The 22,497-nt window shown below is 39.6% G+C and overlaps 1 protein-coding gene across 2 annotated transcripts in view; it reads right to left on the reverse strand.

Annotated features, from left to right (window-relative positions):
* gsk3ba (glycogen synthase kinase 3 beta, genome duplicate a) overlaps positions 1–21,165 on the reverse strand; it is a 33,821-nt gene extending 12,656 nt beyond the window's left edge. The window contains exons 1-3 of one of the 2 annotated variants that reach the window (XM_055031516.1): positions 20,314–21,165; positions 9,049–9,242; positions 4,266–4,349 (exon numbers count right to left, since the gene is read on the reverse strand). In XM_055031516.1, the coding sequence (XP_054887491.1) occupies positions 4,266–4,349; positions 9,049–9,242; positions 20,314–20,401 (366 nt within the window). In that variant the 5' untranslated portion in view covers positions 20,402–21,165. The remainder of the gene's footprint in view (positions 1–4,265; positions 4,350–9,048; positions 9,243–20,313) is intronic. The other variant, XM_055031517.1, reaches the window with a different exon arrangement.
* Positions 21,166–22,497: the final 1,332 nt, after the last annotated feature.

Below are 22,497 nucleotides of genomic sequence, written 5' to 3' on the forward strand. Positions count from 1 at the left end.
TAAGGTATCTGATTTTGGGGAGAAAAGTCTGCAGTCACCTGAACAACTGGGAAAGCTTTTTTTTATCAATATTAATCTCCAGCTATAACTTAGTAAAGGATGAATGTAACTTATACTACATGTTGTGCAGAGTTTATTTCAGAAGGTGTGGTTGTGCCTCATGTCATATGGACACAGTGGATAGATCAGTTCTCAGGAAGCATATAGGGATTCATATGATAAGGAAAATGAGCAAAAAGCACATGTTAATGTTCAGAAGGAGGGATGATGAGCGAGTCTCCACTTTGTCAGATGCTTCAAATTTCGTACTGTGTCTAAGAATAAATCACTAAAACATGAGCAGAGGACACAGTTTGTCTCGCACTGCCGTTTACTTGCCTAAGTTAATCTTGTGCCAACTCTACCAGCTTGCTAGACTAGTGCTGTTGTTGAGGGGATACGTTTTGGTGGTTTCGGGGTCATGTCTCTGCTTTTTGCAAATTATGTGGTCCTGTTCGCGTCATCAGATTATGAAAAGCAGCACTTCCTAATTCAAGACAGTGGTCTTAAACTGGGAAAGGGTAGAGCACCTTCTCTGGTGGAGCAGATTTAGTATCTTGCTCACGAATGAGAAAAAAATGAAGAGGGAGACTGATAAGTAGATTGGTGTGGCGTCTGCAAAAATCATTGTATATCTAAATATGCCGAGGTTAAGAATAATTTCACAGCTTCTTCCTTTATAATAGACCTCTGCATGCACCATCAACTGATGCATTCTAGTCAACAAAATCCGTAATGTTTTTTTTATGTTTATCTTACTTGGCTTGATAAGTGTAACTAATATTCTGTAGCTATATTTTCTCGGTGACAGACGTTCTAATCTGATGTGTAATAAACCCATTACTAGCATGACTCAGTCTCTTTATGACTCAGTTTTGAGTTTAGTCCTTTCAGTAAACATATTTATCTAAAACGTTGCCCCATCCTTATGAGCTAAAAATACTTGGATAGCTGATTATTCTACCCCAAAATGTGCCAGTTCTTCTAAAACGGCTGTCAAAATAAGCTTTTACTAGTTGTGGGCAACACTATGACATTAGATCAGGAAGGATTAGAATGTGCCGACGATCTGCCAAAGCAGCAAGACTGTAAGATAGAGTATAAGGGGGCACTGAATGTTCAATGCTCTCGTTCAAATGAATCAATTTTACTTTCCTGCTCTTCCTTTCCTTGTGAGGTAGGGATTAAACGGTTACTGGTTTGAGATGTGTGGTCTGATTGTCCATGAAATGGAGCATTCAGATGTTTCTCTTCAGACATGAACAGAAGAGCACAGGGGGGCTATTTCAAACACCAAAAAGCAAGAGTTTAATGTTTAAAATGTTTGTACCAGTCCATCCCCATTCTCACCGGAGAGTGATCGTTGTTGTTTACCTCTTAATACAGGCATTCTAAAAATCTGACCGCTAATACTTGAAACATGCTGCTAAAATATTTTCATTATGCACTTTTGCACATGAGAGATTTGAGATGTATGATTGTGAGATGCTCTGCACTCTTAGCTACACTGCAATGATTACTTAGAGGCAGATAACGTTAAGGGTGACTGTTCCACTCGAATGCCGCACTAAAACTTCATATTCTCCGGCAACTATTTGCTTACAGCCCACGCTATTTGGAACAACGGCCTTCATTTTAAATAGTCTTATACAAGAGGTTAAAGGGTAAAAGCTGAAGCACACCGTGTGCTCCGAGCCTGCCACATATCAGTAATTGCATAAGACTACCTGTCCACATAATGACAGCTGTGGCAGCTGTAGTTGCGTGCCTGACAGCTGCCTCCCTGAAAGACGCATCCAGTGTGAACTCTCACTCCATGATTCAGGGTCTTCATCCATCAGCCTGTCTGTAACTTTCCATCCATCATCTAAGCACTGGCTTTACCTTTTGCCTCCTTCACGAGCCCTCCCTTCTTTTTCCCCGCTCACTCCAGGCTCTATGGGTGGTAAATCCTCATACCAACAACATGGTGCCAGTCTCCATAATTAGCCAAGTGACACGATGAGAAGGGTGAGAAGGGGGCAGGAAAATGAGCAGGAAAAGCAACGCAGTAGAATTGAATGTAAGCAGGAATTTTATGGATGTGATGATGAAATCAATTTGAGATAAAAAAAAATATATATATATAAATGTTTAAGTGTTACATGGAGAGCAGCCGATTCTGGTAGCCTAACAGTCTCTGCAAATAAATTTTTAGCTATGTATTCCCGGAGGTCACTGAGCACATGAGGTAAGAGGAAGCACTGAGGTGGAGCTTAAAGAATAGAGGGGACAGCTTGAGTAAATCTATAATTAACCAACAACTTTTGATCTTGTGAAGTTATGCCTCCTCACCCATCCCCACCCAACCATCTCAATCAGCTTTCTTCACACCAAAACTCAATTCAAAACCTACGACCCCATAATCCTTCCCTTTAACTTTGGTAGGAGTGCTGCAGAGAGCATTCCAGGCTGCGATGTCATGGTTATCGTCCCCACAGTGTGTGTGCCAAGTCCATGTGTGTCTATATTTGACACGCAGACCTCGCTCGGCCTTTTTGTCAGCCGGCTGAATGACACCTTCCAGCCTCTCAGTCTCCAGGAGACCCCGCACAGGTCGACAGAAATAGAAAGCAAGACAAAGAGGTGACTTTTCTGTCCTGATGGACCAGCTCTACTGTTGGATTTGTCAAACGCACTGCCAGTCAGACACACAACAATTCTAATGAACATAGAGAAGGTAATCACCTAAAAGCTTCAACATCTAAAGATAAAAGGACAGTTTTTGACATTTTTTTAAAGCACAGATAAATAGAAGCATAGCAAATCCACTTATAACACTAATTGCATTAAGAATAATAATATTCAGTTTAAGTTTTTAGCATAAATATTAAGATATTGTTAGTTGGCAAAAACATTGTTTAATATATCTTCCAAAAGTAATAATACTCAATTTTTTTTTCCATTTTGTCACCGCACTCTAAGTTGCCTATTGACCTGCGTGTTTGAGAGCATCTGGGTGAATGAGGTCAATATGACTAGAAAAGGCCTTCCTCCTCCCTGAGCGGTGCATCTCTGCAGCTCCTCCAGAGCTATCGTGGATCACTCGGCGGTGGCTTTCCAATCAAAACTATCCTTGTCAAGTCAGACTGTCTCGATGAGCGGCTATGTTTTGGAATGTTTGTTGTTGTGCCATGCTCTTTCCGTTTTCAGACGCTTCATTAAGCAGTACTTAACGTCCTCCCTGGCCTGTCTGCTTTGGTCGTTCATGATGCCGACTGTCCCAATAATGTTGTCTGGCAGACCTCAGAGTCGCTCACAGAACAGGTGGATTCACACTAAAATTAAATGAAATAAAGTAAACTTTTGTGTAATAGAAAACTACTATAGATAACTGGTTGTGCTGCACATCATTTAGAGTTGAATGAGTAAAGGGGGCTGAATACGTAATTCATGGCGGTTTCAGAGTTTTATTTGTCAAACATTGTGTAAACCACATGTCCCTTTTCTTCCATTTCAGAAACAATAATCCACCACAAAAAGTAGCAATAAAATACACTGCGGTCTGTTGTAACATGGCTGAATGCCAACAAGTTTCAGGGATGTGTGTACTTCTGCAAATCACTGAATGTTAAACGTGTGTTCCATTTCTAAAATAACACATTTTGAAGTAAACAAATGGAAAAATGATATCACAAAGTATAATTTAGTGGACCTCTGGGATTCTTGGAGTTTTGGGACCACAGGCGCCTGCAAGTAGCCAAAATCTACAAACCCTTGAGATCCCCTCTATGCCTGCTTATTTGCTAGTTTTAATAGTTAAAACACAAACCATACTTTAATGCACACAAAGAAAAACAGAACAGTTTTTTCTTATTTCACCTCTAGGACCTACAGCCAATTAGCAAATAATTTAGTCATATTCCACATAAAAATCCAAGAATACTGAACGAACCATGAATAGGTGGGTGTTCACTGGATAGCTGATGATCACAGAATAAAACAACTAGAGGAGATGCTTTTCAGTGTCCTGAAATCTTCATAAGTATATATTAAAACCAATTATGGCAAATTCCTTGATTCCTCAGGAAGCATGCATATAAGTTGCACAGCATGAGTTATGTCCACCAACACCTCTGACAAGTTCAGGAGGCTAGAAGTGCTTCCCCTCTATGGATCCAACACACATATTCAACCAGATTCTTCAACCAGATGAATGGGAGGTGAAATGTTCATCTCTGACTGACCTTGTCTCCACTGGAGTAGAAGAAGTAGCGCAGGCGGACAATGTTGCAGTGGTCCAGCTTCCTCATGATCTGCAGCTCACGATTCTGAGAATAAGAAATAAAACTGTTATAATGATGACGGATCAGCATGAAGTATCAGGCTTGTTACTTTAATATGTTTTTGAGAAGGTCGGCAGTTTTCAGTTAAACCAGAAATACTGAGTACTAATTTCTTTTATGGATAATTACGCAACACAGAGGTGGAGGTCTTATATGCCTTTACAGTAGAGTTGAGATATATAAGCATAACCTTTATGAAAAACCATAAGCCCACAAGATACAACATGAGAGAAATGTGCTCAAAGCCAGAAATAATGGCATATAATAGCAATTGTTTAGCACAGGAGAAAATTCTGATGAAAAGTGCTTCAACAAAGAGAAGCCACTGGATTCAAAATGTAATCACTGGATGATTGAGGTATCCCCACAGAAAGTAACTGCATACTCAGAGCATTTCCAAGTGAGGAAAAGAATTAAAAATAATAGTAAAAGCACCATTGCAGATCATACTTTTAGCACAAATCTCCATTTTCCTCTCCTCCCTCTTCCCTTTAATCTCAGGGCTTTGTGGTGGCTTGATCTAAAGTGCTTGTATAACCTTTACAGGCTGAGAACCCCAGTGCAGAAAAAAACACAAATGCAGGGTGGTCGGATTCAGCGAAAACAACCCGAAGACCACACGAGGAAGCTTAAAGCATGAACGAGGTCAGAATCCGGCCGGTTGCATAAAAATCCAGCTTTGATATCGGAGTTGTATGCAATGGAGCAAGTGGCCTGCCGCTTGCTGGGAGAAACATAATAATATCTGAAACTTTATTGATAGTAGACTTGTACACATGTGAGATTTTGATTCCAACAACTATCTCTACTGGATTGAAATAACGAAGAGGGTTTTCTCTGTGTTTGTGTAATAAAGTGTCATGGGACATTTTCACCCACAAATAGAAGAAACAAACATGGAGTCATTTCATCAGTATTACATGAATGACTAAATGGGCAAGGAAATACATGAGTCCGGACTGCATAAGATCTCTCCATTTAATCAGAATAAATAAAAAACAAATCAAGTTTCAAGTTAGTGCTAAATTAGTGACGAGATATCAAAGATGCTGTTTCAAATCAGAATTGGAGTCGTTTTAATATAAAAGAAAATATAAAATAAGGCCATCTTTTACATTGGTCTTTTTTGTGTCAGCAGCAGAGCACTGAAGAGCGTACCATAGCTCAACAGCCTTGTATAGATAATATTCCCAGTCACTTACAAGCAGACGTAAATTGTCTATAGCCCCCTCCGTTCCGCCTCCTGTCTTTCTGACTACCCCAACCCACTCAGAACCCCTCACTTCTCCCACCAGGAAGTGACATCACTGCACGTAGGTCACAGACCAGACATCAAACTATTGTACACTGCAGCCAACGCCCTCGTCTTCTTGCACTGGACTGTCCCGGGGTGTGTCTTTGTCTGTGTGAGTGTGCATTGTGCATTATGGGTGCACACGCACACACACACGGTAGCATATGGAGGAGGAGCAGGCAGACTGTTGAGTAAAGCCCAGCTCAGCTCTTGTTGTACTGCAGTCTGTCCTGCTGACCCGTCATCCACCAGAGTCTCAGCAGCGCAGACAGAGAGTGGCACAAATGGGAGACGATGCCGGTGTAAATTGGAGGAAAAAAAATGCCTTAATTGCAGGCTGCTAAGGGGTGCTACAACTGAACACTTCATGATGCTGATGGGACAAAACCACATCAAAACCACTTCTAGCAGATGGAGCACATAGACCCAAAGCTTACCACCTACACAAACACATACTTCAATTTCCTCTTCTACTTAAGAATTAAACTGAATGCAGCCACTAAATAACTTGAGGGCATCATTTTTTAATACTGTGACTAAAACCTAGGCATTTCATTTGGTGGTAATAAAGCGTTCCATAGATTCATCCATCTGTATTTAAATCTACATGCCGGTATTTTTCTGAAGCCCCCAAAAGAGACAGCTAATGCATTTACTGTCACAGCATTATGTTAAGAGTTGAATTAATTAAACAGTTTTCTGTCAATGAGACCGATGGGTCTGATGGTATGTGACATATTCTCATTGGCCAAAACCAGCAGGTTCTGGATTTCTTAATCCACTAATGCAATGGCTGATAATAATAATAGACAATTTAATTTCCATTTTATGCTTAAATTTATTAAACTGTGGTTTAGAGACATTCAACCCCAATCGTACTAATTTAACTATCAATTATTTCTATGTTCTCTTTCTCCTTCCAGGTTAATCTGAAAGTTTTATAATCCAATTTAAGTGAATAATGACGGCTCATGCTAGGACGGTTGGAAAAAAAAACATTTTCAGTGCTGCTCCAATATTTTCTTGTAATACATTTGAATCAGCTGAATAAAAGTCTGTGTCAGTGTTGCAAACAAACAGCTTCTGATCTCCTGCTTAAATTTAAAAAGAGAGAAAAACCTCTTAAAAAGCAGAGTGCTGCACTTTGTATCACATCAAAGTAAAAGTAATGGATATTAATGCATTTCCTGGGAAACTATTTTATGTCTGTTGGACATTAATGAACATTTGGGTTTCCATTAAGAATTTACAGCAGCCTCAAAATAACTTGCAGCTTCTTCCCTCGGTGTGATGAAGAAATGTATCTGCAGCCAGGCTCAGAGATGCAATTTTTTCTCATTTCAAACTTTTGCATCAAGGGTCTAATGAAGCATTGATCAGATTTTCTGAACTTCAGCTGACCTGGGAGCTAACAGCAAGCGCCATTGTTCATTAATGTTGCCCAAGACTAGCTGCCACCACTGATCCTCCAGCTCTTAGTGAGCATTCTGATGTGAGCATCCATTTTCCAATAGGCTGATATGCGATCCCTCAAATGGGAATAGGAGATAGAGCCTATCCCATAATGCACCACAGGCAGACTGTAACCCCCACCAGAACCGTCTCACACTTTGTCTCATCAGCTTCACCCTAATGCAGACTACTCATCTGATTACTTCGGCTTTGTTCGCACGAAAGGGGGGAAAAATAACCTTTTTACTCTCGCACCGCAGCCAAAAACAAATTGTCGATGAGAAAAAAATAAAACGTGGAAAAAAACACTTCTATAAGATTAATCTGAAGGTGATGGGGTTCTGTTTGTATTTGAAACTTGGTGTGCACAGATGCTTGACAGTCATGTGAACAGTCTTAGCTCTCATTTGCCTCATATTTCCTCACCAGCTGTTGGCGAGGAGGATCGGGCTGACTGAGTAAAAGGAAAGGGGGATTCAGAGAGCCAGGAGGGGTGGAGGGCTGATGCCGAGGGTCTGCGTAGCATAGCAGACTCTATATGATACAACAGCGTGTGATCTTCAGCTGATCACTGGTCTGTTTCAAGAAGCAACCCACTAACCACAGGCTCACAGAGAGCAGGATATGACTTCATCACAATCAGTATGCAGAGTCACAAGGAGTGTGCGTGCGTCTCTGAAAAGCGCTGTGAATTCAGCAGCAGATGGTTGACCTCCATATCATTAAGTGACATCATTCTTCTTGTTGGGTTTCAGAGTGTGCTGCACTCGCACAAACCCTCAAGAAGGTTAAAAATAGGTCACAGCTCAGTGGAGGCGTTTAGTTGAACCGGTTGGGTTAAAGCGCTATCAGATTCAATTTTAACAGCTACCGAGCTGCAGGTTGGAAAACCACAGACAGAGCAGTGAGCGCAGATCTACGCTAAGGAGCCGGACAGGAAAAAAAAGCAACAAAGAAATATCCTATGTCCATGGTAAAATCAATAAATTCAATGTTTTTGCAAAATTTCTAATTGTTTCCAGTGGTGTCGTTCTGTTACGTTAAGGTGTAAACTGTTCTGGAAAAACACATTATAGGACAAAATGTGCCTCCTTTGAACACTCAGTTATTTCCACCAAATATTTACTGGCAGCTGTTGTTTTCAGTCAAATTTTATTGTTAAAATCATCCCATCTAAAAAGCAATTTAAAACTGTTGACTCACTTAAGTAGGTACTTCCAAGGTTTCAAGCAGTTGGTCGATTGCATCATACAGAGTTTTTGTTCTCTATCTTTATTAAAAAAGAAAAATACCCAAATTTTAATTATTACATCTTCTAAATGGGGATTGAGAATTTCTGTTAACATCCCTCTAAAACAGATTCAAAATTCCGGTTTGGGTTTTGACTGGACCATTTTAATATTTTTTTATCTAAACTAATCACTTGTCTAGAGTGGCGTGTTTAGGGTAACTTTTAAAGATGAAGATAAATCTTCCCCTTAGTCGCTACTTTTTTGTAGCTTGTAACAGGTTTTCTTCAAGTTTCATCGATCATCTAACTCTTCATTACTTCTGACTAGCTTCATTATAACTGAAAATTTATCATTTTTATGATTTTCATTATTTTGAAAATCAAATAAATATTAAAAAGTTCATGCTTGTTAGAGACAGAGAAAAAAATCTTGCAATTCCAAACACACTTCAAGTAAAAAAATACACTCCTTTGACACACATAAGCAACTGTGTTGAAAGCATAATGTTTTAAAATCTCCCTGTAAGTGTAAAATACCAGCATGTTTACATTAACTTGGCTACATCCATTAACATGGCAAATGTTCGTGTTGGACATGTTGTGTAAGACGGAAATAAATCATTATGACTAAAGTTAACCCGAGAGGATGTTTGCACATCCTGCTTTCCGTTGCCTTTTTGTGTACACATCTTTCATCCATGTCTCACCTTAAATCTCTTATCTTGTAGGACCTTCTTTATCGCCACTAGTTCCCCAGAGTCGCAGAGTTTTGCTTGGTAGACGACACCGAAGGATCCGTTGCCGATAACCTTCGTGTCTGTGTAGCTGACCTCCTGTGGCCGGTCGGGGCCTTGGCCGGGAGTGGCCACAACTGTCGTTACCTTGCTGCCATCTTTGTCTCCTACAGAAGGACACAAAGAGACATTCGGGAGTTTATGACAAAGTGGTGAAGCTTTTACAGAGAGCAAGGAAAGAATATGACAGCTTAGATATGAGAGAAAAATAATTAAAAAAAGATTCATTTTTTTTAAAACAGATTCTGTGACAAAATCTTGTTACACAAGAACTAAATCTTTGAGAACAACATCAGTGTTCATGAAGAACCACTAGACATTGTTGACCTATTAACATTACAATCTGCAGAGCCCTTTTTCACATCAGTGATGCACGATTTGCTGGCTGCCATCACACATTCTGTCCAGTACTTTGATTGGTCAAGACACCAAACTGTAAAGAACATTGTTTGGCTACTTAAAACACATAGTAAGCTACATTTCTAAATTTTCCATTACATTTTCTGATATTTTCTATCATTTAACAACAATTCCTAATAAATGTATGATGACCACCACTCACTTTCTGATTGTTTCTGATTAATTCAGTATGTTCTCCAATAAGTTTTAAAAATGTCCTGCCTCAGACACTACCAGGCCTTCTAGTTTGCCAGCTTTAAAGTGTTCACGAAGACTGTAATGTCAATAAAAATACCAGGAATCCAAGTCCGTCATTCCAGATTTCACACGAACTTTGACCAGCTACCTTCTGAGTACAGTCAATACCTGACTGTTGATGGAATGGATCAGCCGTAAGGCTCATTAGCTTGAAATACAACACTGACCACTGACATTACAGGCACGCCTCACATACGTTTCACCTGACTGTTTTCTGCTGGAAAGAAAACAGCATCCAACTTAAGTAGACGCCATTAGACATTAGAATAGTATAAGTTTGTCTTTAACACTTAAATAGCAAAACTGAGATGAGAACTGGAACATAAAGTCAGCAGCTTCGGTTCTTCACATATTTGAGTCTTATGAGAGGTGCTTTAATCCTGAGGAGACCCGTTTTAACTTCAGAATTACCTGAGAGATCTGAAAACAAATCTCTCAGGTCTGTTTCCAGATCTGAGAGATCCAAGAGCATCCATGGTGCTCCTGGATGTTTGTCTTTCTCTGCCAAATCAAACCTATGGGAAAAAAAAACATCCAGTGGGATGCATGACTCTCTCGGCATTTAAGTTTCCACTCAAAAATAATGAGTCATTCCACTGATGGCAGAAAGTAAAAGTATTGCTGACAGTCATACCGGCAGATAAAGGGAGGACAGAATGATCAGGATGCTGACTGAAGTATCCACAAAAGAAATCAAAGAGGAACAAATATTCTATGAGGAAAGTCTTTTAGTGGACATAAAACAAATGTTGGGAGAAGACAGACAAACATGTGGACTGGTAGAGTCAAACTGAAATAGATTTCAGGACCATATTAAAACCTTTACGGCCCTTGTCTGCTAATGATGGTAGCCATGGAACAAAGTTCACGAGTAGGTGTGAAGCGGTGGGCAGCACAAGCAGTTATTCATTGAAATTAATGACGTTTGTGTCATTAACAAGCTTTGTGATTTGTGCTAACAGCATGTGGTCATGGAATGTGAGCACCTTGATTGTGCTTCATTTAGAAAGGGGGGGGGAGTCAGGGGGTTTTCCCCTCATTTGTCCACAGTAACAGCTGACTGACTGCTTACAGGAACAGATGGCAGGGAGGCTGTGCTACTCTTATGCTCTTTATAACTAGGAAGCAGCAAAACACTAGTTAAACTCTAAAGTTTAACTAAAGAGAAATACGATTTAAGAATTTTTGTGCTTTTTAAAACTGACTCCATAAAACTGTGGGATTGCATTAAACTTTAAACAGGCAAATGCTGAAGTTACAATCATGCTTGGTGCTCTTCTTTGTCTCACCACAAAGACCCAATCAGAAACTCCTATTACACTAGCCAGTTTGTGTAATGGTGTGATTTGTTGGAAATAAGTCTATCAGTACCAAGGCCCACTTGAAGGCCTACATATAGGGATGGTACTGCACACACAGATCATTCAGAAACCTCTTTTCACTACAAGCAGATTCAACTGGTTTCATCTAATTGAATATATACCAACAACTTTTAAATTTCAAACAGTTTATTGTGTTTAATAACATTATGATGATGTATTTATTTGTATTTGTAAAAGATTGTGCCAATTTTCATCCTAAAGCGTAGAACTAAAAAGGAAAATTGAGGAGCTCTGAACATTTTATTGGTCTCTGGCCTCCAGCTCCTAACGAAAGCAGTTCTTTACTCAGGCACAGCCAAGAGATAACACCAGTTTCTGTCAGTGATCAGGGAGGTGGAAACAAAACTAGCGCCACACAGACACTGGCACCAGTTTTGGACTGGGAGAAAAACTCACCTGCTGCGCTACGGGGATTTGAGATTGACAATACATTTTTATAGAAATTATCATCATACAGAAAAGTGGACAGATGTCAAAAGACAACATTTAATTTCTGTTAAGATACAAGTTACAGTATACACAAACTGGGAATACATCATTTGATATTCCTGGTCCACAGGGGCATCAAGTGTTGAACAAGTGTTGCTAGGAAGCAGCAAAACAAGCATAAATCTGGTATTAGAAGATAAAATGGTCCTTTAAAAGGCCAGTTCAGAGGTTTCTCTCCACCTGCCTCCCACAGTCTTCCCTCACAGCAGCAGAGCTCAGGGCCAAAGTCCACATTAGCTGGCAGTTAAAAGCACATTTATCCACTAGTGGGTTCCAGTATGTGCTGCCTCACACCTGCAGTCTTTGGAAGGACTGAAATTTAACCCCAAAATTACCACAAAGAATTCGACCACCGCCGCAGCACATTTTCAGTCTTCTCTTAATCATCTTGCATTGGAAAAAGATCAGTTTAAACAAAATCTATTTCATGTGCACATAAAAATCAACAATTAAACGTATTACTTCAAAGTAATCATTAAACATTCCTGATAGTTTTAGTCAATCAAATTGATTCTTTTACCTCAAATATTCTCAGAATATGTTCAAACTTAAAGAGGGAAAAAAAAAAGAAAATCAACATTTTTACTGAGACTGTAAGAAGTGTGGATGTTTACTGGTCTTATCAATTACCCTCACTGGCTGGCTGGCTGGGGTAATTTTCCAAGAGGGTTATTGATTCTGACACAAACAGGGCCTGCATGGGCAGACTTGCAAATGAGAAAGCAAACAGCAAACAATCTTGTCACATGCCTGTTTTCCTGTTTATGTGTGTGGGTTTGTTTTTGCCAAGGTCTGAGCATTCAGGACATAAAGTCTCAGCGAATGTGACTAAAAATCAAAGTGTGAGAGAATAAAAAAGATGAAAGGAAGTCAGGAAGACTTCGTTCTCTAGAAAGGAGCCTGCAGAGAGTAACTGAAGGCAGATTTTGGAAGAACAGGAGAGTTAGTGTGCGTAAGAGAAAGAAAAAAAAACTGCCTACATATTCCAGCAGGGCCATTTCTATGACGCCTCTGCACTTCCTCAAACCGTGAGAAATGTCTGCCGACTCACACACACACAGACAACTATGAAGAGCTCACAGTATGATCATACACTGGTGCCAACCAGGGATGACCATGCAATATGACCGCATTTTTCAATAGCTCATTTTCTGCTTCGGCTTCTTTGACTGACTGGAAGCCTCGATTATGCAACAATAAGAAGAAAAAAAAGAAGCCTGGAATTACTTTTCCATAACCACTAAATGAAGGATTAGCCTCACTACTTCTACTAAATTAAATCTCCATTCTGTCATAGCAAGATACAGTTTTAATTTAGCAATGTTTTCACCAGAAAACTAAATGCAAACACCCTAAGATAAAAATAAGTTTCCACAACCCTGAACTTGAAGTATTGCTGCAATTATGTTATAATAGAAGAACAAGAAATTCTAAAGTAGAATTTCATCCACATAAGCACTACAGCTCAGCTGCAAAGTCTAACAACAGGGACAGACTGTGCAATTTCAAACCAGATCCATCAATAGTCAATTAAGGTCACCAGGCTAGCCCAGACCACAGCTGGAATCGGCTGACGTAGGAACAGCCGAGCCGCTAGGTTGAGTGACAAAATTAAAGCAGGGTGTCATTCAAAGGCACCACTGGCATCACAGATAGAAGCGAGGCAAGCTTTCTTCTATTGACCTGAGCCTGTCTGTACAGGAGGAAAGTTTCAATCCAATCACAGGTATTGGTTGAGATCAGATCGAGGCGTTTCGCAAACGATCCGTCCTGAGGGTCAGAGCAGACGATGTTTCTGATGCATGTTGATTACGACAAACGTGGCACAATGTAGCTGAAGAGAAAATGATCCATCAGGAAGTTGGTAAATCTAAAATGAAAGCATTTCTGAAGGTGATAGTAGCAGAACTCCATTAAGTCCATCCATTAGATACATGTGAGGTCAGAAGGCTTGAAATGTAATATTTAAAACATTTCATTGTGATTTAATGATAGAAAAATAAAGTTGTGCATACTTTTGAAGTTGGAATAAAAATTATACTTATATAAAAGTACTACCAAACAATTAGGCTTTCCATTTGTAGTCACCTCATCTTATTCAGAAACTCCAAATTAAAATTCAAGGCAACTAAGTACATCATTAACCCAAAGAGCAGCCAAAAAAGCCAATAGCAACTCTGGAGGACCTGCTGAGATCCACAGTTCAAGTGAAAAAAATCTCCTGGCCAGACAACTATTAGTTGCTTATTCTGGGCTTTACAGAATATTGATATAAAGAAAAATTAACTTGTAAATTAAAGATTTATTTTGGGCTGAAGAGAACCCAAAATACAATTTTCTGGCTTCCCAGCAAAACACAATATGATGCTTTACTGGGAAGCACACAGGCTGAAAAGAGGACTACGAGAAGAGATTCACATTTCAGTTGGACATCTCTAAACATAGAGCAAGACCTACAATGGCAGCATTTATATTGGAGCATAGTCATGTGTTATAATGGCCTACTCAAAGTCCTAACCCAAAACCCAATCCTACATCCAGAATCAGTGCAAAGACTTCAAAGCTGATGTTCAAGAAAATCCCCCTCCAGTCTGGTTCAGCTTTAGAAATTCTGCAAAGAAATGAGGAGAACAGACTTGCAGCTGCTGCTAATTCCAAACAAAGCTTATTTTTTAAAAATGCAGTCTCTCAAATTCTGTAAAATACTGCAAAAAAAAAAAAAAGGATTCCTCTGATGCACTGAATTTTAATCATTTTTCCATAATACTAAGCCTCAGCCTTCACTGCATAGATTTGTTACTAGATTAAAACCATAGTGCTTCCGAAAGACTTTCCTGGGTCTCAAGCATCAGTTTGTCAAGAAAATATACAAGAAGCATTGGAAATGGCTGAGCAATGAGTCCACTTTACGCAAAGCCAAGAATGAACGCACAAAGTGTGATGATGTTAAAGAAAACTGTTTAACGACAAAGTTATTCTCATTCTTTTGAAGTGCATCAAGCTTCCAAGAATATACACTCAAGCATTTTTAAAACTATAATCTTTCAATGGAAATTATGCGACAAATAGAGTAAAGAAATCTCCTGAAATTGCTGTAGAAGCTCTACTGTACAAGGTAATCTGAGTGTGATCTTTCCAAACTGATTACAGCAAAATCCACATGGATGTTTTCATCCCGAAAACCTTTGCTCTGGAACCACATATGATTTGTGCCACATACGCCATAAACTGTCAATTCATTTGACAGTTTACTACTACAATGTCAACAGATATTATATTGAAGTTAAGCTAGTTCTACCTTTAACCTTAAAGGCAAAATCAGGGGTAAATGAGAGCGACAACGCCAGAGATCTTTGATTTATTAAACCAAACAGATGCTTAAAAATATGAAATAACGAGGGACAATTTGGGGGTGAGGGGTTGTGCAAATATCTAATAAAAAGCATTAATTTCATAAACCAAACAATAATAAAAAGCTAAAAGAAAAAAAAATCTAAATACACAAATAATTTGACTGAAATGCATGTCCCTTCTGCCTCGCTTTCTAGTTAAGAAAGCATTCATCATCCACTTTCAAGGCACCGGATTATCCCGAGACTTTCCCACCTGACGTATTGGACTTCAAACCTTTAGCTTACAAGTGGGTGATGATTTACACGCTTGAATAACAGCATGAGCAGACGTGTCCAAACACCATGTTGACGCGTGGAGGCAATCATGTCTCGCTGCCGGTGTCCACCTGATGAGTCGACTTCGCTGCATTTCTGAAACGTCCAGGAACAGGAATGTCAGTTCTGACACAAAGCAAACACGGCCAGACCGTATCGAGATGGAGATAGAGGGTTTTGACGTGGGTGCATAGATTTTAGATATCTCAGCAGTGCACAGCCACCGAGCTGACTCCACCACAAACTCCAAGCTTAACTTGGTCAAGCCAGTTTCTTTAGTCTATTTTTCTGTCTGACGGTAACAGTTTTTGTCTTGTCTGTGAGCCCTGCTGTTTCAATCAGAATCAAAGAGTATAATTAGTTCATTTTGTTCTCATTATCACTTGCAAAATGCAAGAGGGCGACAGCAAAGGCAAGGAGGGAAGAGGGAGAGAGCCGCAGCTTTGAAATGCTAAACAGGCCTCTCATTGTTCTTGGCCAGCTGCTTTAGCCCCCAAAAACAAAAAAAAAAACCTACGTGTGCCCCTGTGAATGTATGCACATATGCATGCGCACGTCTCCATCTGCCCCAGAGAGTTAGGGGGGCAACAGCATTCTCTCCATGATTATACACACATGCTACAGCTGCTTTAGATCATCAGCCAAAGTATTCACACGAAAACGTGCGCCATACATGTGTAGAAGTGTGCACACGCAGCAGCATGGTGCAGGTCAGAGTAACAGACATGAGCTAAACACATCTAATCAAATAATACACTCTACTATCGTGCAACTCTGAAGGCGTTTAAGAAAACAAGAAATATTAAAACAGCATTATATGTTTCTTTTGGCCACTTGTTACTCGGCACTTTGAGAAACATTATTTATATTGACAAACGACTTTTTGATGTCTTAAATAAAATGAATCCAAGCACTAAATATGAACATTCCCTGCACAGCAGGAAACATGAAAGCGTAGCGTCTTGCTAACGAGAGGCAAGGAGATTCCTCATCCAACCCTAATGATGTCTTTATGCACTTTTATCAATACGATATGTGTCATAAAGCATTTACACTATTGAGCAGTGAAAAGATCATGAGTCAGCAGAAAAATACAGCAGGAACTCTTCAGCACAGCTAACTACCTGCTCCTGTCACGAATCATCAAATCTCTATCTATTTTACTGCTACCACTCCTGGTGAGAATATTCAGTTTTAAGACATTAGAAGTTGTGGGAAATGGCATTTATTTTTGCCACTTTGGAACAGAATGATGATTTTACTTGACTTTTGTCCTACCAATTCTTCAGACCAGAGAAGGGAACTATGCAACATAAGCTCACAAACATGGGCAAGACTTTAATAAAAACAATATAATCTGAAGGATCTCATTATTAGCATTGAAGTTTGACTTCTACTGCATGTGATAGACTGTAGAGCAATCCAAAGAACCAATGAGGAGAGATAGTTCAACTTTAGAGACGCACTGATCTGGCTTTTACAAGTAATTATTCATTTTCAGTTTTCTTCAGCAGTCGGGAATGCAAATTCCAAATTTAGTCATTTAAAGTTTTTTTCATAAGGGATATGAGAATACTGAGTTTTTACCATATGCTTACAAAAAAATTCACTAGAAATAAAATGCAATCTAATGGCATTTATTTAGTGATATCAAAATATATTTAATATCACAAGAACAAAACTGTTACACAAACAAATGTAGAACCTCTTTAATTTAAGCTTTACACAACACAGTGCAATAAAGGCAATTCATTATGACTAAAATATGCTATAAAGTTAAAAAAAAAATTTAAAAATAAAACCTGCTTGGTATATTTATCATGAAATAAATGCCTTATAACTACAGTAAGTCTCAGCACCAATTCCTTTGTAAAGGACAGAGATAAAACTAAAGGTTAACTGAGTGGAAGCCAGTTTGGCTTTCATAGGGAGATGCAGAGTGACCAGAAAAACAGCACATTCAGAAATCACCATAAACCTCCACAAACTTCACCAATAATCACTGACTGTGAAAAATGCAACCACTGAATTCTTTATTTCAGCAGCCATTGTGTGTTTGCCATTCTGACATTGTGGCATGTCCCAGGAGGGATTACTGCACTAAAACTGTGAGGTGACCCTGAACCTAACCTTCAGACCAGATTCTAACATACATCCTGATCACATCTCAGCTGCAAGGCACCTTTAACCTTCCCCAACTTGTTTCCATCATGATGCACTCCTAAATTAGGAAAAACATAGCAGGGGGCAGTTTTATTTTGCATATTCAACATTTCAAATGTCATCATCACAGTTAAACTGGTGTCAACAGTCTGGTGTGTGACACACTCATTTTACATCATACATCATCCATAGCCTTAGCACTTAACCATTCCTCTGTCCCATCACACTCAACTTAGGCATCAACGGGACAAAGATGACCCATCATCACTCAATAAGAGCGTGTCATTTAACTTATCAATCAATAAGACAATATTTTTTTATGCTTCTTAAAGAAAGAGGAATTTATTACAGAATAAATACTATAACAAGCAAATGAATTTGAATCTACTTAAAATACCCCTAGGATTTTTGATTATGTATATCAATAAAATAAAAAAAACATCCTTTATGTTTAATCGTTTCAAAATAGTAAACCGAGAACACAAACCTTTAAAACTTCCCTAATATATGGTGATAATGGGAAGACAGGCTGTGTCAAAATCATCCGCGTTTACTACATTTATTTCAAGATGCGTCATGCAAACTGGACATTTGTGTTTTTATGCTTTTGTTCTTGTCACAACACATTTTAAAATGGAAACATTACATTATTTTTGAACAACTAAAACAAGAAACATTTTGGATGCATTTATGTAAATATTCTAAAGGTTGTTGTCACGGTAATTTATTTAAACTGATAAATATTTGCTATTTTCTGAAGTAATTAATAATGACAATAAGTCACCATTACTGAAATTACACTGCAAGTTACGTTTCTAAGAGCTTTTGCAATGAAAGCATAAAAAGTGCCTCTGAAAAATCTGTTTCCATAAAGTCCTGCTCCCACCAATACCCACCAGTATATGGGTATTAGTTGCAGATCAATTGCAGTGGAAACAATCCTGGGAATAAAGGGAAAAATAAAAAAAAACTGAAATATCGTGTGTGCAAGATTTATAAATGAATGTGAGCAGAACACTTAACAATTCTTCCTCAGAGTATGTGCAGCCCTCCATCTCTGCAGTACTACTTCATTTGTCTCGTATACAGAACAACATGCTGGACAGCTCTCCGCCTGTCCTGCTGCTCATGCTGGGCAGCCTTCATGTCTCAGGGACTCATACAAGTAGCTCCTGTTCCAGCATGGCGCTGTCCAGGTGCTTTGGTCCACATTAGAGGTGCTGCATAAAAGACAACCAAACCAAGTGAAGGTGTGAAATCGTTTGGTATTCCACACCCAAAGGTGCAGGAGGCAAAATGGGATTGAGCCACCGCCTCACCGGCTCTCATTGTACTACCAGCAGATATTTTGACAAATCTGCCGCTATGCTTTTCGCTCCAATGGATCCATTTGTGGCCAGCGAGTGCAGTGTTCCCTCAAAATCATGTTGCAATTTGCTTTGTGGGCTGCAGTATCAAACACTTTCAATAACAACATACAAAAAATATTTGTGGTTTTTTATATAAAGCAACATGGCTGAGCTTATCAAATGAATTTGGTCAAAAAAAATGTTTAGATTTTTCTGAAAAGTAGAATATTTTAAGCAAACTATGTTTGCTTTCACATCTTTTTTTTTTTAATCAACCAATTAGATATATGATCACAAACTTGTGCTCAATCCACTTTATACCACAAATTAGAAAGCTATAAAGTGAAATAGAATGCTACAGTAATAAACACGACCGTTTGACGTAATATGGAAGTATTACAAATCAACTGAGAGAAATTTAGGTTTATTACTAAAAAGGAGAAAAGAATTAGTCACAGATCATTGCTGTTGATGGTTTTCTCTACACTCATAAGAGAAATTACTTTCCAATATCAGCTTTTAAAACGCAGTCATGGCCTTCATTTTTAACCTATGCACAAGATCTTGGTATCAATTACATTGCACTCAATGCTCCTTCAGAAGAAATTGATTTTAACATACAGCTCCTCTGCTTGCATACCTGTTTCCAGCACTGAAGCACCATCAACATTCCTTACAGCCTAAATTTCCACCATTACTCATGCTTAAATAGGTGAAAGGTGACACAAGGTGTAGTTCACCATGTAAAAATTTGCTCCAGTCAATGTTCATCGTGACATACACACGTTTTTTTTTTTTTTTTTAATTCATTAGTACCCCTGCTTTTAATGACAGAAGCGGGTAGGTGGATTTATTTTTAGATTTCTGACACACACCAAATTAGATGAAAGCGCTGTGTCTGGATGACCACTGCCAGACTGTCCGCGGCCATGAATCTGATCACTCCGTGTCCAGTCTGCTCATTTTTAAACAGGCCCACAGAACCCAGCAAACCTGGACGTTCAGAGACAGAGTCAGCTTCGCTCGAGTCAACTATGGGCGTACCTTCCGCTCTGCTCAGACACTTGCGTAATACACACCGGCCCTACCGCTTTAACTCTGTGTAGAAAGAAATTTGGCTATGTGCTGCAATCTAAATTCAGATATTTATTATACCGGATCTCCGATAGTAGGAAAAGGCTTGGTTGATTTCCTCCCCGCCCTCCCGCCCCCCATCCATCCTGGGTTGGTGCCGAGCCAACGCTTCACTCTCCGGTGGCCCAGCCCAACCCTGCCCCGGTGCGGCCTGCTGCACTGACCAGCCCCCGGTCAGCAGCAGTGTGCACCGCCGAGCGACATCCAGGCTAAGCTACTCTGTGCTAGTATGACACTTGGACATGTAGAAAAAAAAAACGGAGAGAGAGAGAAGGCAGTCCACACCGGTGCCTGTGGTGCATACGGGGAAAGAAAGCAGCTCTAAGGTGTACTCACGGCTGACTTTCATGCTGCCGAAAGCAGAGGGCTGCGGCACTGGCTTGCAGCTCTCGGCGAAGGATGTGGTCCTGGGCCGACCCGACATGATCCGATCCCTTTAATTCTTTCGACTTGCTAAACGGCAGGGCTGATCGAGTCGCCGAACCTTCTCATCCAAAACAAACAAAAAGAAAAAGGAAAAAAGAAAAAAGGTTGACAGTAAATTAATATCTGTGTGTCTCGGAATAGGGGCGCAGGCAGCAAGAGAGCCCGTTAGCACAGTTTTATAGTCACAAGTTGAAACTGTCCGATCTTTCCCACCGACGGTCAGTCAAAGCATCATTTCCCTCCTTTATAGTCCAGCTTCTCTTTCAACGGGCCTCATAAGACACGTCTCCGACTGAAATAGTCATGAATCTGGCCTCTCCCGGGGGCCTCCGTGTTTGATAAAAAGTCTTTTTCCGGGTGATTTCCACGAAAATGAACAACGGTCAGCTCGGCTGTCGGTCCAGAAGCAAAACGACCCGTTTCCTCGTCAATTCAGGGACACATGCAGCTCCTCTTCATATCCCGATGTGGAGCCTCAGTGATCCGACTGCCATGGCGGCTCCCTCACTATACCAGAGCCTAGAGATCTTCTAACGGAAAACCTGTCCGTCACCGCAGTCTGTATGCGGCTAATTTACACACTTTACGCTGGTGCTAGCTCCGGCCTAACCGCCGTCAAATTTCGGCGTCCGTACCTCGCCCCTGAAGCGGCGAGCCTCTCGGAAAATGATGGTCTTAAGATACAGAATGCGACGATACCGAATGTCTTTTTTTTTTTTTTTACTCCTTCCCCATAGGTTTCAGGCTCGCAGTCTTTGTCGCTGCGTATTTTACGTACGCAGATTTCGTAAAGCAACACATGTCAAAGAAAGGAGTTCACGCTGTGAACGTAGCTCGCGACGCTGAATACGAAAACCGTGAACGCGCACACGCTGGATCTGGGGTGGTGCGTTTAGCCAATCAGAGGCAGTATCCTTCAGAAATGGGTGTCAACCGCGTGCCTGTGGTCCAATAGCAATGTCGGTCTTGAACACCACATGGCATAATTTGCTCGCTGCCCTCCCTCACGACTTCAAAGGCTTTTTCCAGTGCCATGACGAGGACAATGGGCGGGGTTTTACACAAGATTGATGACCTTTTCGACCAATGGGGTTTGAAAACCAGGCTGCCAGTCCAAAATCCCCCCCAGCTGTCACAGAGCGCCGGTGGTCATGCAGCACTGTTGCTATGTTAGTCACAAAATCCTATCCTCTCCCTTTCATGGACAACTTTTTTAATCGTCCTCTTGGCTCCTCCAATTAATTGTTGCCATATTGCCGAGTCATTCTAATGAAGGGGATGCACATGTGTGTATATTAACACTTATTTTAGGCTTATTTGCAGCGGTTTCGCAGTTGTATTGTATGAATCAGTATGTTTTGCCAGAACTCAATGTTCTGATGACCATATTATATTGATAGTAATAATCACCATCATGGTTTTTATCACGATGGTGATCATTACTATCAATATAATTATTTTGTCTTCTACAGGAATATGTAATGTCCTTTACAACGTAAAATACAATCCATAACGTGTCATAAAATCATAAACTTTTCAGTGTTACTTATTCATGTTTCTTATCTAATTAACCTTATTGTGCTCCTGTATTTTTTATGGATATTTATCATTAGCTGGATGTGATGATTAAACAGTTACCGATCAAATGACTGCAGAGCACTGTACAGACTTGCTCTTTGTATTAATAATATAAAAAAATTGTAGTTATCATAGTAGGACATGTAATAAAAGTTTTTTTTTCTTTTATTCTGAATATTCAGTAAAAAAAAATCTTAAACATTAATATATGCTAATTTTTTTTCTAATTTTCTTTTGCCCATTAAATCTACATTTATCTTTAGATAATGTAACTTTTCAAATTATTATTTACAAGTTAATAATTACAAATCTAATCTTGTGAGAAGAGCACAATATCTGATTGAGAAATATTTTAATTGTTTGATGCGAGTATGGCATATCTCAAAGAGATTGCAAATCACTACTCCCAAAAGAGGAATCTTTTCTTTTTGCTGACTTTCGTGTGTCAGCAGTCTATCTTTTGTGTGATCTATTTATACTTTGTTGTGTCATATATCAAAGGGAATTTCTCCGAGG

Source organism: Poeciliopsis prolifica, unplaced genomic scaffold (genome assembly GCF_027474105.1).
Source record: "Poeciliopsis prolifica strain line A6 unplaced genomic scaffold, Auburn_PproV2 SCAFFOLD007, whole genome shotgun sequence".
NCBI lineage: Eukaryota > Metazoa > Chordata > Actinopteri > Cyprinodontiformes > Poeciliidae > Poeciliopsis > Poeciliopsis prolifica.